The 17,829-nt window shown below is 44.3% G+C and overlaps 2 protein-coding genes and 1 non-coding gene across 3 annotated transcripts; 2 read left to right on the top strand and 1 right to left on the bottom strand.

The window, feature by feature from the left end:
• The first annotated feature begins 2,528 nt into the window (after positions 1-2,528).
• Positions 2,529-9,579, top strand: LOC104396148 (olfactory receptor 12D2-like). Its single transcript, XM_010005953.1, has 4 exons — positions 2,529-2,659; positions 8,893-9,031; positions 9,075-9,228; positions 9,452-9,579. The coding sequence occupies exons 1-4, from the start codon at positions 2,529-2,531 to the stop codon at positions 9,577-9,579; spliced, it is 552 nt and encodes a 183-aa protein (XP_010004255.1).
• Positions 9,580-16,395: 6,816 nt separating this feature from the next.
• TRNAQ-CUG lies at positions 16,396-16,467 on the top strand. The gene has a single exon. It is a non-coding gene; the product is annotated as a tRNA-Gln (tRNA).
• Positions 16,468-17,439: 972 nt separating this feature from the next.
• Positions 17,440-17,757, bottom strand: LOC104396149 (beta-keratin-related protein-like). Its single transcript, XM_010005954.1, has one exon. The coding sequence runs from the start codon at positions 17,755-17,757 to the stop codon at positions 17,440-17,442; it is 318 nt and encodes a 105-aa protein (XP_010004256.1).
• Between the last annotated feature and the right edge of the window lie 72 nt (positions 17,758-17,829).

A 17,829-nucleotide genomic window follows, 5' to 3' on the forward strand; every position in this document is an offset into this window, starting at 1 on the left:
TTTTAATTTTTTTTGTTTCACCATCCAATATATTTTAATTGGCAATAAATTAATTTTCCCCGAGTCCAGCCTGCTTTACCTGTGATGATAATAGGTCAGTGACCCCGTGACCCACAAGTTTTAAATCTTATTTTCTCCCCCTGTCCTGTCCTGCTGAGGAGAGGGAATGAGAGAGCAGCTGGGTGGGAATGTGGAAGCCACCTAAAGCCAACCCACCACACGTGGCTGAAGATGGCATACACATGAATGAGAGAATGAGACAATTCACACAAATGAGAAAGTCACATAACTCATGGCAGATGAGAAGCAGGATAAGATCCACTTGATGTCCAGTCAGGGAGTTCAGGCTCAGGTCTGAGCCCTTTTGCAGCAACAGAATATTAATCCAGCTGCTGTGACGTTTCCCAACTATGTTGCTTTGGTACAACAAGTTCCTTCTTGTTCCACTTGTTTTATTTGTCTATCTAGGTTTTTTAAGATACAATCCCAGCCTTTAGAGGAGGTGATGAAGGGTTGAATACTTCAATCTTGGATTCACATCAGCTAATTTTTCACCAGTGTCTTAACACTAAGCTACCACGTTACCATAGAGAGCTACAACACCATCTGCATTCACCTACCAAAAGGTAAGAATATTTTATTTCCAGAATAAAGTGGACAAAATGTCCATAAGATAAGCTGTTATTATACTGTTGCTTGCCATATTTAGGGCATGTAATACTTTTGCTTCCAGATGCAAAGGTCTATATTCACCATTGTTAAGTGTTTTTAGTGATCTCATGAAAATCTTTTCAGTTAATGGGTAACCAACATATGTCAAGTTCCATTTATTTCCCCTAATGTTAGTGAAATAGATAAGAAAAAGAATATTATATTACTATAATTAATGATTCTATCAGTTACCTGTACAGCTCCAAAAATGCGGAGGGAAACTCTACTTATACCACATTTAGACTAAAACATACTGTTTATTTATATAGACCATGGATAAAATTATTTAATCATCCTGAAAGCTGCTGTCTGGAGACCCAATTCTACTGGGAACACATGACAATACAAATGCTGCCACCTGTTAACTGTAGGAGCCTCTGGAATCAGAGAGGACATGCAAAGGGATTGCTTTTTATCTCACTGTTAAGAATTTCTATTCCTCTCTGCCTTTAGAATTTTGGTTCCTATTGAAGAGAGGGAAAATTCTACCAGTTTTAGTAACATGAGGTAATATTTCAGCTTCTATCCCTCATTCTTAGTTGGTTCCTAAGGCAAAACCAAAATATGTGTGTTTCCATAATTCATTTTTCTAATTGGAGCCTGGAGCTGCTATTAAGATCTACAAGAGGAATGTCTTACATCTCCCTTTAGGTACTGGCAATGCAGGTTTTTACATCTGAATTGCGTATTCACCTGAGAGAAAGAGGAACCTCCTTGGCATCAGCAATTCATATTATTCTAGATGTCTGTGGTGGAGAAAAATTAATTATACTGGGAGTATATGTGCTTACTTCTATTGTGTGTAGAAAACTCTGGCAACTGTAGCTGCCTATTTTGCAGATAAATATGTTGAACAAGTGAATCTCAGGCTCTGTCTCTCTACCCTTCCTAGCCTTCTCATCTCCTCATTTTCTCTTTTGTCATTGCTAAGGAAAATAAAAAGGCATTTTCAGAAATCCTGAAAACACAAAGACTTCAAAATCTTCAGCTATCTTATGGTTATTAGTGGTACAGTTTGTCTGCAGTGTCAGTAGAAAGAGTCCTCCATCTGTGGATGGCAGACAAAATCTTAATGGGCATACAGATATCTCTATGGTAGTCTAAGCAGTTTGTCTTATTTTTAGCTGGGAATTTTTGTTCCATTTTTATAAGTTCCCATCTCATGCGTATGAATCCTGAAGAGAAAATATAATCCTTAGTTTTCACTACAATGTGGATTTTATATGATTTGATGAAACAAGTGAATGAACACTGTTATTAGTTTAACCTTGTTTAGGTTTGGACTGTACTTTTGCAGGGTTACCACTGAAAATTGTGTAGGGAGATGACTTCTGCTTGAGCAAACCAGGAGGTGGAAAGCCACAGGATCTCCATATCACCTAGCTTAGAGCACCAAGAATTAAATGAATCACAGTTGATTCCAGCTATCAAAAAATTTGGTCATTTGTAGACTTGCTGCATTATTAATTATACTGTTAATCCTGTCACCCTTGGACACTTGTCTTAGAAGGAAAGAAACTGTGCTTTAGAGGTATCAATTTATTTCTATATGAAGAAGACACAGAATGGGTACTGGAAATTTTTGTATCTATTTTTGTTCAGCTAATTTAGGGAAGTTGAATCCCAGCCTTTGACTGCACAAGATGATCTTGTACAGGTTCCCCATCTGAGATTTTTACACTGGGGTCATTATCTTACCCAATGCAAGTTTCTCCTCATGTTTTAAACCCCTCTTTGCTTGGATCCGTAGCTATTTCAGAGACCACAAGTCTGACCCAAGCTACTAATGTTTTCATGGTTGTTTGTTTGTTTGCTTTATGGGACCTGTTGGGGAAATTAAGCCCAGAAACCAAACAGTCACTACTAATTTCTTACTGTTGGGGTTTACCTTCCAAGGCAAGATGCAACTCCTACTTTTCATGCTGATTTCCATAATATTTCTGGCCATGTTGATTGGGAACTCTCTAATTACTGGGATCACAACCACTGACCCTCTCCTGCATGCACTCATGTACTAAAGAATCTTGTCTTGACAGAGATTGGCTACAGCCTAAGCATTGTACCCAAGATACTCATGATCCTGCTGAGAAAATTTTTCCTGAGAAAATTTATTTCCTTTACAGCTTGTGCCTTGCAGCTCAGCTATGTCATTCTTTTTGTCACCTGTGAGTGTTTCCTCTTAGGAGCACTTAGCAGCTTATGACTGGCAATTGGCCATATACCACCAATGCCAGTGGCATTATGCCACCATGATGGGCAGGAATCACTGTTTTAGGATGGCTCTTGGCTGTCTGGTGTTCCTGTAGCTCTGGGCTTCACCGAGTGGTTATTTGCACTGCCCTTTTTTGAGAGAAATTGGTTCTTCTGTGATGTTGCTCATGTGCTGAAGCTGGTGTGCGCAGACATATCTTTGTTCTAACTGTTATAATAGTGGTGATTCCTTTTTTTGGTCTCTAGTAGCCATGTCTTATCTTTGCATTGTCCATGCTGTTCTTCAGATGCTCTTGTCTGTAGGCCACAGGTAAACGTTTTCCACTTGTGCCATGCATCTTGTGGTAGTGACTTTTCTACAGCACAATTGGCATCATTCACCTGTGACCCAAATCCAGCCTCTCGTCCAAAACAAAGAAAATTATTTCCCTGTCTTAGACAGTTATTACTCCTGTGCTCAAGCCCGTCATCTACAGCTTGAGCAATCAGGAAGTCAAGCAAAGCCTGAGGACGTGCATTGACAAGTGCTTACATAGGAAGAAGATGGTCATGTTTGCGATGCTGAGGTTCCTGTGTAGCTCCACAGAACAGCAGTGTTTTCTTGGCAAAAGAAAAAAAAAAAAGTGAATGAAGTGAAATGTCTTTCAGACAGGTCTGTGCTATTTTTGCATTCCTTTCCTGTTGAATCCCTAAAATATCTTGCATTTTTTACTTGGCATATTAGAATAAATTTTAATAATTGTAACTCTGTCCTGGCAAAAAAAAAAAAAAAAGTAAACCTTACTCCCTCTAGGAATGTTATAAAAGAGTATTATAAAATTTTTATCCTCCCCCATCATTATGTCCTCTCCTCTGTGTCCATAAGTATATAAAGTCTCAGGCTTGGGAAAAAAAGTGAATTTACCCCTCAAAAAAACCAAGCCAAACCAACACCACCAACAAAAATACCCTACACCTCTTCCCCCAACACAGCTCCCCCCCCCCCCAAACAACAGAAAATGCAAAAAACAACTCAAAAAACCCTACCTCAATCCTCAACAATTGATTGAGAAACAAATTAAAACCTTTTGATCATAGAGGAGGAGTTGTTTTTCCTGAAAGTGAAAACCTGCTGATGACAGAGACACGATTAATGTCTAGATTTTTCCTCTCAGAACAAAGACCTCTTTCCCAAATTAGCAACTGACTTTCTCAGTTTAAAACAGAAAGGGTAAACTGAAACGTCCTCAGTGTGCTGCAGTAGCTTGGCTTTTATTAATTCCATTCCATGAATGCTGAAGTAAAGTGTTTGGAGGGGATTGCTTCTTATCTCATCAAACCTGGTGCATTCTGTCTGATTCTTTTTCTGACTGAAACACTCTGTCAGACGGAGTGCCAGATGGGCCTGATAGGAGGTGGAAGAGTTGGGAATGAAGGAATGAGGTTGAGTCTAGGAAGAATAAGGATGAGTAGGGGGAAGGTGTTTTAATTTTATTTTGATTTCTCATTATCCAATCTATTTATAATTGGCAATAAATTAATTCCCCCAAGTCAGTCTGTTTTGTCTGTGATGGCAATCAATCGATGGTATCCCTATTCTTATCTCAAGAGATTTTTTCACCTTATTTGTCTTGTCCTGTTGAGGGGGCATGAGAGAATGGCTGGGTGGAAGTCTGGCTGTAGTCCAAGGTCAACCCATCTGTCATGGTTTGGGCCTAACACAACAAAAAAGAACCAGCCATGTGGCTGCTCACTCAGCTCCCCCCACAACCCCCACACAACGCAGGCAGTGGGATGGGGAGGACAAAGGCCAACTAGAGGCTCATGGGTCAAGACAAGGACAAGGAGGGTTTGCTCACTGTTTACAGTCCCAGGCAAAACAGACTCAACTTGGGGAAAAATAATAATTGATTTTATCACTAATAATATGCACAGAGGACACAGAATAAAGATCCTGGCTTACGTATTTTACCCCACCCCTCCCTTCTTCCCACCCAAATCCCTTTGTTCCTGGTTTCTCTCCCTCCCCCCAGCGGCACAGGGGGATGGAGTTTAGAGTCAGTTCTCAGGCTGGTGGTTCCTGCTGCTCCTTCCTCCTCAGGAAGAAGGATTCCTCACAGTCCTGCCCTGCTTCCCCATGGGGTCCCTCCCGTGGGAGAGAGTCCTCCATGAACCTCTTCTTTATGAGTCCTTGCCACAAGGTGGGCTTCCCACAGAGTCATGGGCTGCTTTGGGAACAGGCACCTCCCCTGATGTGGGGATGCTCCACAGCTATGTTGTCCTAAAAGTTGGTCTGTCACTTGGTGTGCAAGGAGCCAACCCACACATAAGGTAAGATATTTGCTTTAATATCCTGTTCTGCACAGAGCAGGGAGCAGAAAGTGTTCCACACAGCAAGCTCAGTTTCCTGAAACACAAGTGCTACTTTTATACCAAAAAATGTGAAAAAGAACTTCATCTCTATTGTTCTACAACTGGCACACACGACTAGTCACTAATCCCTTGCTTCCATTTCCAGTGTTCAGGAATGTCACTGTGCCTGCTCCAAGAGTGGGGGCCTTGTTGTTAGCAGGGGTCCCTCTAGCCTGTAGGTGTGAATTTTAGTATGCTAATGGATCATTAATATATTCATACAGTGATTTCAATTACTCAATGTGTTTTTTTCCCCAGTGCTTAAGGCTGTAACCAAGACAAGCTGTGGGTCCATCCCTGTCATCTTTCCTGCAGGTGTCCTGCAGACCGGTCTCAAGGCCAGGCTGGTGACTTCTTGGAGAGTGTTTTTCTCTAATTGGAATCTGGTTTTGTCTAATTCTTACTGTTTCAGCGTTATCTAGGCCTTGTTTTTATTCTGCATGTCCCTTATGTTCTCTTTTATGTTATTTTTCCCAAATGTGATTTTCCCCACAAATGGTGTATATTTCAATTAATAACTGACAACAATAGGATAGTCAGAGGAGACTTTGATGTGTCAGGCAATGTTGGACCTAAGCATCAGTCAGAATGTATGGAATAAGGGATGGAGATTGTCTGAGTCTGTCTGAGATGGAGTCAAATGTCTTCATAGCAGCCTGTATGGTGTGTGTTTTGCCTTTCCAGCTCAGTGTTGATAAAACACCAGTATTTTGGCTATTGATGAACAATGTACAGAGTTTTTCTCTCCAGTCCCAACCAGGCCCGACTCCCCACCCCCCAAGAAAGACAAGTAGGTTCTGGGTAGGGACGAGGCTGTGAGTGGGCACGTATGGAATATGCATCACACCTGAATAACTACAAGCTCCTGATGTAGTCATTGCTACCACAGCTGCAGTACTAATTTCTCAGCTAGAAGAATGCCAAATGCTCAGTCTTTGAACTCCACAGAATAAACAGCTTTGTCTTCAGCTTTGCTTTCTGGCTTACCCTCTGAGGGCCCTCCTACTATGAAAAACATGCTGATGCATAGTGGGGTGAGGTTTATGCAGAATTTTTTTCTTTTTAATCAGGTAATTTATATAGTTGGAAAAATAGTCAAGCTTCAGGATGCAGGGTGTTTGCTTTGCATTTCTATTTAAGCAAGAGTCTTAAAAAAATTTAAAAAGGAAGATTGGGAGAAGTAGTTTCCTCTGACTGGAAGTGTTCACCGGTCAGTTGGAGAAAGTAGTAGTCAGCATCTGTGAATCAGAAAAGAAGCAGTAGAAAGAGAAGAAAAAATGTGTTAGAAGGAATAGGGGAAAGAAGATCACCTGTAGCTGACTGAGAAAAATAGGCAGAATCAGAGGAGATTGTGGGACACCTTAACAGAGTGATGCCTTTCTGCAAATGGATTACAATGAGAAGGACTAAAGGTGACAATCAATGTATAAGAAATAGAAGCATTTAACAGAGAATTGCATCTATACTGCTGAAAATGCAGGTGATTGACTAAAATTCTGGTGAGTCTAGAATATTATAAAATCTAATGTTTCCAATAAAGTTTGTTCAAAGATCATATGAAAAGTATTTTCAGAGTAATTAGATCATTTTTTTGGAGTGGATTCTTATGTGTGTAAATTACCTTCAGACAACATACACATTTTTATTATTAAATCAGTTTGGGAGATTTCTATTTGTTTACTTTCTTCATGCTGAAATAATAAGCTAAAAAGGTATGAGAAAGAGAAAGAATTTGCAGTCACTATTGTAAGCTAGAAACACCTGTGCCTACCACGGTAAAATAATGTGAGACTTTGTTCTTTATTGTATGGTTGGGACCTACCACTAAGAGATAAACATGCTTACCTGAAACAAACAAACAAACAAAAAAGGCAAAAGCTTGTGCATACTCATTTGCATTTTCGAAGGTTAACAAGACTGGCAGGACTAGGCATATTGTCTCAGTGGTAGGTGTAGCAGGACACTCCATCTCTCCAACTCAGGACAGCAGGAAAATCCAGTGGGCTTCCAGTGGGATGAGTCAATTTGTCTTGAATGCACACCAACTGACTCAGCTCCTGCAAACCCATCTCAGTGTGGTAGGAGATGAGATGTTGGCTTTTGTCCCACTCTGCTGCTGCTCAAACAAAATACATTCTTCAGGCAAAGTACAGAGTCCAATAACAAAACCAGTTTGTGATCTCATGCTGAGGTGTCTTCTTCCTTTATTCTCAGCAACATACAAAATAAATGCTGATGATAGTATGGTACCTCGGAGCACCTTCTGGTGGCTGTTGGTAAAATAATGGAAACTGTGCAATTTTTAAGATCAAAGAACTGTCTGGAAGATGGTAACCACTAGAAATGTGAAAGTTGAAATTAACTTAATGAAGTTACTAGGCACAGTAGTAGAAAGAAAGCATCAAGTGTGATTCATTTTAAGAGTTAGAAGCTTTATTGAGGAGATGAAATGTTGTAGCAGGAGTTTAAAGATTAGCAGACTTGAAATAGGAATGTGACTGAAAGTGAAGAAGCACCAGTGTTTTACATCTTACATATGGAAGTTTTTAGTTTAATATTTTCTCCTCTGTGATATTTTACTCTTTTCTTTGTTCTAGACATAAAATAGCAGAAGACTATATTAAATGTCACAGTTTGACTCAGGTCCGACAACAATGCTCTTGATCCCCTCCCCCTCCCACCCAGGTAGGGAAGGAGAGAGAGAAAAAGAGAGAGACTTGGCTGGATTGAAAACTAAACTACACAGCTTTAATTAAAACACTAATGAATCATACAAGAAAATATATACAATTATATACAAATATATTCAGGAATGGGCAAAAACCTCTCGCCTCCCCCCACCCCAGCAACTCCCACAGCACTTCCCTGAACTGGGAAGAGTCCCGAGGAATCCCGGAGCTGCTGCTGGAGAAAGCAGAGAGTTATGGGGGTCACGAGGGATCAAGCCTGAGGATTGACGGTGATGGATGAACAGAGTCCTCCCTGGACGCCGGCCATGGACGGAAGAGAAGGGGAGAAAAAGAAGGAAGGAAGTTGTCTTCTGTGATCTCTGACCTTCCTTTGAGCTTACGTAGATCTATGGAATGGAATATCTTTGGCCAGTTTTGCTGCCTGTCTAACTCAGCCTCCTACGGGGGGGTCACAGATCTCCCCATAGTGTCTGAGCCGGCAGAGTGCAGGTGCAGCCTTGAAGCCTCAGTAGTTAGAAAAACATTCCACTGTCTTATCAGCCTAGCAGAACACACTGTTGCTAGCTACAAGAAAGCTTACTGAAGGAAAAAAAAATCAGTAAAAAGAAAAATTGGCTTCATCCTGGCTCAAACCAGGACATTAAAGTACATTTTTCTGTGTTAGTTTCTATGCAGCTTTTATGTTTGACTATATGTGTTGTGTTTTTCTCACTTCTGCACAGAAAGAACTGAGTTTTGTAATGTGGTTACTCACCACTGTGGAACTGCTTATCGTTTTAGCAATGCAGAACAGGACAGAGGTCAGTGAGTTCATCGTTTAGGGCCTTGGCAATGTCCAGGGGCTGCAGTGCGTTTACTTAATCTCCTTTCTGTTGCTGTAGTTAACCAGTCTTCTAGAAAACAGGACCATTTTGACTATGGTATCTGATCCTCGGCTCCACATGCTGATGTACTTCTTCCTGGGCAATCTCTCCTACCTGGACATTTTCTACTCTACAGTCACTGTTCCCAAAATGCCGAGTGGCTTTCTCTTTGGGCATCAGCCCTTCTCTGGCTGGGTGGTTGGCCCAGCTCCACTTCTTCCACTTCCTGGGCAGTACTGAGGCTATGCTCCTGACCACCATGGCCTATGACCCCTATGTGGCCAATTGCAATTCTTTGTGCCACACCCTTGTCATGAGCTCACAGACTTGTTTGCTGCTGGCTGTGGCCAGCTGGTCCACTGGTTTTGTACATCCATGGTGCACTCCATTATGACCTCTCAGTTGAGTTTCTGTGGCCAGAACCACATCCATCACTTCTGTGACATCAAGCCATTCTTGAATTTGGCTTACAGTACTACCAGTCTCAAAATGACCCTCCTCAAAGTTGTCACCACAGCTATTGTTCTAGGTCACTTCACTCTCATAGTCCTCTTCTACATCTTTATCATCTCCTTTGTCTTCCAGAATGTCTGGTACCAGGAAGCAAGATGAAGTCTTTCTTCACCTGTGCCTCCCCCCTCACCATTGTGGCACTGCTTTACATATCAGTGCTCTTCAATTATACACCACCCTCCTCTGGAAGCCCTCCCTAAATGGGATGTTCAAGTGACTTTCATACACAGTGCTTTTACCCCAGCTCTGAAGCCCTCGATCTACATTACCTAGGAACCAGGAGATGAGATCTGACCTGAAAAAAATGTTAGGGAGAAAACTCTTTCCCAGAGGAAAAGGACTAAACCAGGAACAAGGCTCAGAATGTGCTTTTACCACCACTTGTGTTTGTAAGGCAAGAGGTCAAAAGAGCACTGTATTGCAAGAGAATGAAAAATTGCTGATTATTTCATGTAGTTTAATGCATTTGCAAGTTAATTGTGTAGGCCTAAATCAGGGAAGATATTCAAGGACTTGATGCTTCCTCCATCATGATGCCTTCCATCATGATGGGGTACCTCCATCCGATCTCTAGCTTCCAGTACAGAAGAATGTGTGTTTCTTGCAGGACCTGAGGTATAGCTGACAGCTCCATGCAGATGTCCTGGATAATCTAAGATATATGAATACTTGACAGCTGTGTTTGAGCTGAATCACTCTCCTCTAATTCAGACTTTCTGTATAGCTGAAGAGAACTCACATGTGTTACATTTTGGGTGGGCATAGCCTGAGAATTATATTGTTAACATTAGACTCAAGTAAACCCTCTGGAGGGATCTGTTTCTTTCTGGTAAGTATAAGGGAAACCTTACTAATGAACCTAGATTTCAAAATAAACTCAAAAATGGATGAGAGCTTCACTTCTACTAGCTTTAGCAGTGTGGCTTATCTTGTCTGTGTTTATATACTTGAACATTTGTGTTCTAGACAGTGATGAAACAACTGATTTGCATTTACAGAGTACTACAGACATGTTAAAATTGCTCAAGTATTCTACTCAGACTTTGCCTGTAGATCCAGAACAGAACAGGTCTGCGGCAGGTCCTTTGTCATGCTTCATGCCTATGAAGTATGGACGTTTGTGACAGCACCGGCTATCTGTTACATCCCAATTTTGATGTGGAGTGCAGCCATTTAGAAGTCCTTCATCTTCAGGTGCTGTGGATGTTTACACAGACATTCCCACATTCACTGTTAACTTGGGCTGCAGTTCCATGTTGAGGGAGAAGCATGTGATATTCTTGGACACTGGATGTGCTGTGTCTGCCTTTTGGATTTCAGAGGACAGAACAAAGGTGTGCTCTGAATTGTTGGCGTAATGGCCTGGATGCAGAGAATGGAGAGCAAACTTCTGGCTCCAAATATGATTTCTGGAAATGATGCCTTGACTCAGACAGCCAGATATTTGCAATCCACAGATTTTAGACAGACTCCTTGCTTTCCAGGTTGACAATTCAGATCCATGAAACAGCATTAAGCATCTGACAGTGAGGTGTTTAAGGCAATACTCACTGTAAGAGCACTCATGTGATTTGGTTGCCTAAGAAAAGGCATCTTTAAGCATCAGAAAAGAGATTTGTGTGTCCTTCACCCGATGCTCTAGAAAGACACAGGGATCCATATGGTTCTGCTTCATACATGTCAATCCTGTGGAACATGAAAGGTATCAATATAACATGTGAATAGACTCCTGGATCTTGGATGCATGCCCTGAAGACATCCAGTCCTCTGGACTGGTCCCCATATCAGCCAAGCATCTAAATACCTTCAGAATATTGCTGAACTTGCTGCCACTTCAGATGCATGAAGGTATCCTGCTTGGCCTTCAAGCTGCCACTTCAAAATGACATGCAGGTCTTGGCCCTTGCCCAACCCTACAGACTTGTTCTAAAAGCTGGGGTATCTTTACTGGCATCAGGTGCATACATTCAGACAGGCACTTTGAGCTGAGTTCCACTCCCCTGCCCTTACTTACGCCTGAGTGTGTTATAAACCTTAATCAAGACTTCTAAATATGACTCCAGCTTCCAAAAAGGGCATTATGAACAAGATAGACATCCTTTCTGTCAGCACAATCCTTTCTCACTAAACATTCAGGCAGCACTTCTGCACTTTCCTGGAGTGCTCACATGTTCCTTCTAGCACCCTTGGGATTTGACAAGCTTTTGTAGTACACTTGTGTGGGATGACTGGTGAAAGTGTGTCCTGGTTTGAGCCAGGATAGAACCAATTTTCTTTCTAGAAATTTCACTTTCAGTTATTTTTTTTCTAAGTAGCTCCACTGGCTGAAATTAACAGCGTATTTTCAGTCCCTCTCTGTTTCTGGGACTGATAACACTGAAACCTCCTTAGAACTCCCTTTTCCCTTTTTCCTCCCTCTCCCACCCCCTTTCTTCTTTATTTCTTATCACATAACACATTAGTAGTGAGGCTGTATTACTCATATTCTTAGTATTTGCACCTGCTTTGTAGATAGCTAATTTGTCACTGGCAATCCAAAGAACTTGTGCATTTGTTGCTTCAATAAATCACACTATTGTTTGACTGCCAAGAGCATTGTCCCTGAATGCAGACCAAACCTTTGAGTGTGGTTGTGTTAGTTTAGATGCTGTGTGCCTGGGAGGGGTTGGTGTAATGTTAGCCTGAAGTAGGAAGCTCCAGGACTCTGCAGGTGTGGAGGAGGACAAGGCTCGTGCTAGTTTAGGAAACACCAATGTGATCAACTTGACTACTTGGGGATTTTCTCCATCCTGGGTTGTTTGCCTGTGTTTCCACTCCCAGGTCCATCCAGGAGCAGGGTGGAGCAGGTATTCTCGATGGGCACTGTATTGGCTATATGTGGCCAAATGTTGGTAGTGGAGAGGTTATGGGGCATTACAGGGTGGCTTCTGTGAATAGAGCTAAGGGGCTCCCTTGTGCCAGACACAGCAGGTTCCAGCTCCACATCAGACCCAGTACAGGACACAGCTGATAGGTAAGCAAAGTTTTTGGCCTTTGTGAAAACATAATGAAGAAAGGATAGAAAATGCCAGACAGAGAGAGAAGGAAAGAAGGAAAGAAAAAAGGAAAGAAAGAAAGAGAAAAAGAAAGAAAGAAAGAAAGAAAGAAAGAAAGAAAGAAAGAAAGAAAGAAAGAAAGAAAGAAAGAAAGAAAGAAAGAAAGAAAGAAAGAAAGAAAGAAAGAAAGAAAGAAAGAAAGAAAGAAAGAAAGAAAGAAAGAAAGAAAGAAAGAAAGAAAGAAAGAAAGAAAGAAAGAAAGAAAGAAAGAAAGAAAGAAAGAAAGAAAGAAAGAAAGAAAGAAAGAAAGAAAGAAAGAAAGAAAGAAAGAAAGAAAGAAAGAAAGAAAGAAAGAAAGAAAGAAAGAAAGAAAGAAAGAAAGAAAGAAAGAAAGAAAGAAAGAAAGAAAGAAAGAAAAAGAAAGAAAGAAAGAAAGAAAGAAAAAGAAAGAAAGAAAGAAAGAAAGAAAAAGAAAGAAAGAAAGAAAGAAAGAAAAAGAAAGAAAGAAAGAAAGAAAGAAAAAGAAAGAAAGAAAGAAAGAAAGAAAAAGAAAGAAAGAAAGAAAGAAAGAAAAAGAAAGAAAGAAAGAAAGAAAGAAAAAGAAAGAAAGAAAGAAAGAAAGAAAAAGAAAGAAAGAAAGAAAGAAAGAAAAAGAAAGAAAGAAAGAAAGAAAGAAAAAGAAAGAAAGAAAGAAAGAAAGAAAAAGAAAGAAAGAAAGAAAGAAAGAAAGAAAGAAAGAGAAAGAAAGCAGAGACTCCTCCTTCTCTGTGCCATGTGTTTTATATTCATCTTTATTTCTCACTATGTCAATCTAACAGAATTGGCAATAAATTTCCCTCGAGTTGAGCCTGGTTTTCCGCCAACGGTTTTTGCTAAGTCATCTTCTTGATTGTATCTTGATCTGGAAGCATCCTCCTGAGAGTGGGGAAAGGAGGGAACAGCTGGGTGATTGTGCTTACGCTGCCACACGTACACATACACTCTTGCATGGTCCATGCCCCTGTGGTGCATGTATGGATGCAGATGGGGAGTGATGCCCTTAGAAGCACCCTGAAAAGCACCAGCAGCATGATCAAGACAGATGGTCTGATCCTTAGTTCAAGAAGCGTTTGGATGATGCTCTCAGGCACATGGTGTGATTCTAGTGGTGCCCTACACAGGGACAGGAGGTGGACTCAATGGTCCTGCTGGATCCCTTCCAACTCAGCATATTCTATGATTCTGTGTTTTTCTTCCTCTGTGGCTGCTCAGGGCTGGCTATCAGTAGTGATCACGCATCCCCTCCTCCCTCCCACATGACGCCAGGAGGTCCCTTGAACCCTGGGCCATAGCATAAGTCTGTGCAGAGTCCATGGCTGGAGCTCAGTGGTGGTGTGCCCAGTGTCTTTCCCCCAACCCTGAGCAGTCCTGATGTCCCCTAGCCGGTGGTTAATGCAGCTAAGGCGCCCATGGGCTGTGCCGCAGGGGGGGCGGTGCAGAAACTGGGGGGAAATGGGCTGGCAGGGCCGGGCGGGGATGCGCGGGATGAAGGGACAAGGTGTGAAACATTGGCCTACTGGCACTACAGGCGTTGGGGATATAGTGGTGAGTATAATTGCCTTCCAAGCAGTTGACCTGGTTTCGATTCCCGGCGAACGTACTTTTACCTTCACGGTTACTTTCTGCTGCTCCTAAACCTCCAGCTCAGCCTGTCCCACCAAAGAAGCCAGCACAGAGCAGACGGCTCCGCTGCGCCGTGGAACAATAGCCAGGAGCACAGAGCTGCTTCCCTGGAAGCCGATCAGATCAGCTTCAACCTCCGGCAGCTTTCCTGTGTCTCCTAGTCCAAGCATCTGTGCCCCCGTGCCCGTAAGGGAAAAGAGACCCTTCCTTGCTGTGGACTCCCACGGGAGTCAAGTCTCGTGTGGGGCCCACGGCTGTTGTGATTAGAGCAGCACAGAGGAAGGGTGATGTTCCTGTAACGCGGGGGGAAGAGGTGAGGCTCTTAGGCTCAACTTCTCTCTTGTGTGACAGGATGTAGCTGCTTTTGCAGGGCGGTCTCTTAATCCATGGTTCTCCACAGTTTCTCAGGAATCCTAGACGAGGGTGCTGGTGTGAAATGCTGATTCATTGTGAGCATTAGCTGCTTGGGGCCCGGGAGGACACCCCACTGAGATAAATGTTTCCTTCCTGCTAAGGTGGTTCTATGCTGGGCTCCTCACTCTGGTGCTGATACAGCAGATAGAAAGGGATTCTTCAGTCTGCCTCAGAGCTTATCCCACTGCTGCTGCTGATGGTTTCACTTGGTAAGAACATCATGCTGCTGTGGCAGGGTAAAGATGAAGAATACACTGTGCTTTGTGAGGCCAGGTATGCAATTTCTAGGTACAGTGGAATGATATCCAGTGGAACAATGTCCATTCTTTATATAATGTATAGAAATTTGCTCTCCATCCTACTGCATCCTTTCCATCTCTCCAGTGCTTGCTTGTCAAATGTTTCATCCCCTTCAGATGGCATGTAGAATGTCTGTGTTCAGAATCACAGAATCACCAAGGCTGGAAAAGATCTTTAAGATCATCAAGTCCAGCTTATGACCTAACACCATCACATCGGCCAGACCACAGCAGCAAGTGCCACATCCAGCTTTTCCTTGAACACATCCACAGACAGTGCCTCCACCACGTCCCTGGGCCATTCCAATGGTCCATTCCAGGTGTGATCACCCTCTCCATGAGGAAGTGCTTCCTAATATCCAACATAAACCTTCCCTGGTGCAGCTTCAGGCCATGCCTTCTTGTCTTGTCACTAGTTGCCTGAGAGAAGAGCCCAACCTCACCTGACTGCAACCTCCTTGCAGGTAATTGAAGAGAGTGATAAGGTCCCCTCTGAGTCCCCTCTTCTCCAGGCTAAACAACCCCAGCTCCCTCATCCTCTCCCTGTAAGACTTTCCCTCTAGTCCCTTCACCAGCCTCATTGCTCTCCTCTGGACCTGCTCCAGCACCTTAATGTCCTTCTTGAAGTGATGGGCACAGAACTGCACACAGGATTCAAGATGAGGCCTCACCAGTGCTGTGTACAGAGGCATAACCACATCACTAGTCCTGCTGGCCACACTATTCCTGATAAAACACAGGATGCCATTGGCCTTCCAGGCCACCTGGACACACTGCTGGCTCATGTTCAACCAGTTCACAACCAGTACATGCAGGTCCCTCTGCTGGGCTGTTCTCCAAGCAAACACAGAGCACAGCATTATTTCCTCTATAGAGCTCTTTTCTGAAAACAGACTCTGGTACACATTGTAACCTCTGAAATACTCTGCTTAAAGATCCAGACTGCATGTCTCGGAGGGGCTATGCCTCCCTGCCCATGTTCAGGGTGGCTGACCTACCCTATACATGGTTCTGCATTGCAGAGAAACCCTGAAGTTTACTGGAACTGGATGGATGGATGGAACTGGATGTTCCTGATAGCTATGAACTGAGACACCTCATTCCTCTTCCAGCTTATGGCCCATGGGGCAAGGGAAACACAAGGAACCTTTCTCAACTAGACTCTCTAGTGGAAGGGGAGGAAACTTGTCAAGTCTCTGGTTCCAGGGTTGCTGTGAGCAAAAAAAGCAACATTCATTGCTGTGATGACAGTCAAAAACCATTGTGGGCAGTGGAGCTGTATGGAGGGTTGAAGGGCCAATCATATGGAGGGCCAAGACCACTTGTATGAGGTTCCAGAAGGCCAAGGGCCAAGTCCTGCACTTGGGTAGCAACAACCGCAGGCAACACTACAGGCTTGGGGTGGAGGGGCTGTCCAGCAGAAAAGGATTTGGGGGCGTTACTGAGAGACAACTGACGATACGACAGAATCTGGTCACAGGAGCCATGGCAGCATGTCTCCAGGACACCAGTAAGATGGGCACAGAGTTGGAGAGAGTGGCGGGCTGAGCCAGGAGGGTATGGGTCATGGCGGGTGGCAGCCAGAGTGAGAGTCACGCCCCCAGGAGGTCCCGTGGTGTAATGGTGAGCACTCTGGACTCTGAATCCAGCGATCTGAGTTCAAATCTCAGCGGGACCTCAGCCTTTTGGCTGCTCTCCCAGGCTTCTCCTCAGCACGCTTACACCTTCACAGCCTTGCTGTTGGGTCACTTGCTTAATGCTCTCTGATTTTCCATCCTTTCCTGTGCTCCCAGCCCTGGGACTGACGTCGGTGCCCCTTCTCCTGCCCTGGGACCACCAAACCTCTGCAGCAGTGGCCTACCTCAGCACTGGCCCCTCCCTCCTCCCTTCTCCTCGGTGGCTCCTCCAGCCTCAGCCACCCTCCGCCACCGGCTCTGCACACCACGCACCACCTGAGGAGCACAACAGGCAGTCCGTGCCTGCCTCAAAGCAGGGTCGAGAGAGGAGCCTGTGCAGGGCCTTGTCTGTTTCTGTGTTGGAGATCTCCACAGATGGAGACTCTCCAGCTCTCCCTGGGCAACTGTTTGACCACCCTCACAGTGAAACAGGGCTACCCTGTGTGGCATTACTTCTGTTTCCACCCCTGACAACGGCTTCTGGTTCCATCCATTTCTCTGGGGATTTCCCTGTCTTTCTCTTGCCTGCTTGATTCTGTTTCTTGCTCTGCTACCGGTTTGCGGCGCTCCAACAACGACGGGCAGAGACCCATCCTTGGGATTATTTCTGCTGCGTGGGGACAGCACGGATTCTCCCACCTCCTTGCAGAGCTGCTAGGTGACTGAGGCAGGAGCACAACAAAGCACCCCAAGTCCCCTGCTGTGCTTCATAAGATCTTTAATGAGAAAGAGGATGTGCAGTGGCACAAATGTTCAGCAAAGCAGAAGATAACGGGCCCTTTCTCGAGGAGCTCAGAGCAAAGCAGAGCCAGAGGAGTGACAGAGAGGCCTGCCGTGCAGCCAGGAGCAGTGGCACAGGTCCCTCCTGCCAGGGGGGATGAGGACAGCCAGCCGGTCGGCAAGCCGTGGCCACGCTCCTGCCGCTGCAGAGGCCCCCTCTTCCTTCCCGCTCCAAAGGGGATGGTCGGCCTGCTTCAGCAGTTCAGACGGCAGCAGGGGGGAGGCAGACACAGGCCTGAGCCCCCCAGACCAAGGGAGCCCCCAGAAGAGATGGGAACCCCCCCAGCACTGAGGGACCTGCCAACAGCAGCTGACAGGGAGGATCCCACGGCTGTGCTCTGAGGGAAAGGGGTGAGGATGGGGCCCGGCAGGGTCACCACCACCGGGGAGGCCTCGATGGCCACCGTCGAGTCAGCGCAGCGGGCAACGCAGGGCTCAGTGCAGCTGCTTGCAAGTGGCGTTGGGCCACAGCTGCCGCAGGACTGTGGGAGACAGGGTCGGAAGCAAGACATCTCTCGGTGAGGGCGGCAAAGCTGAAACACAGAGCAGAGAGCAAACACAAACCCCAACATCAGCCTGTCCAT

Source organism: Chaetura pelagica, unplaced genomic scaffold (genome assembly GCF_000747805.2).
Source record: "Chaetura pelagica isolate M959 unplaced genomic scaffold, ChaPel_1.0 scaffold369, whole genome shotgun sequence".
NCBI lineage: Eukaryota > Metazoa > Chordata > Aves > Apodiformes > Apodidae > Chaetura > Chaetura pelagica.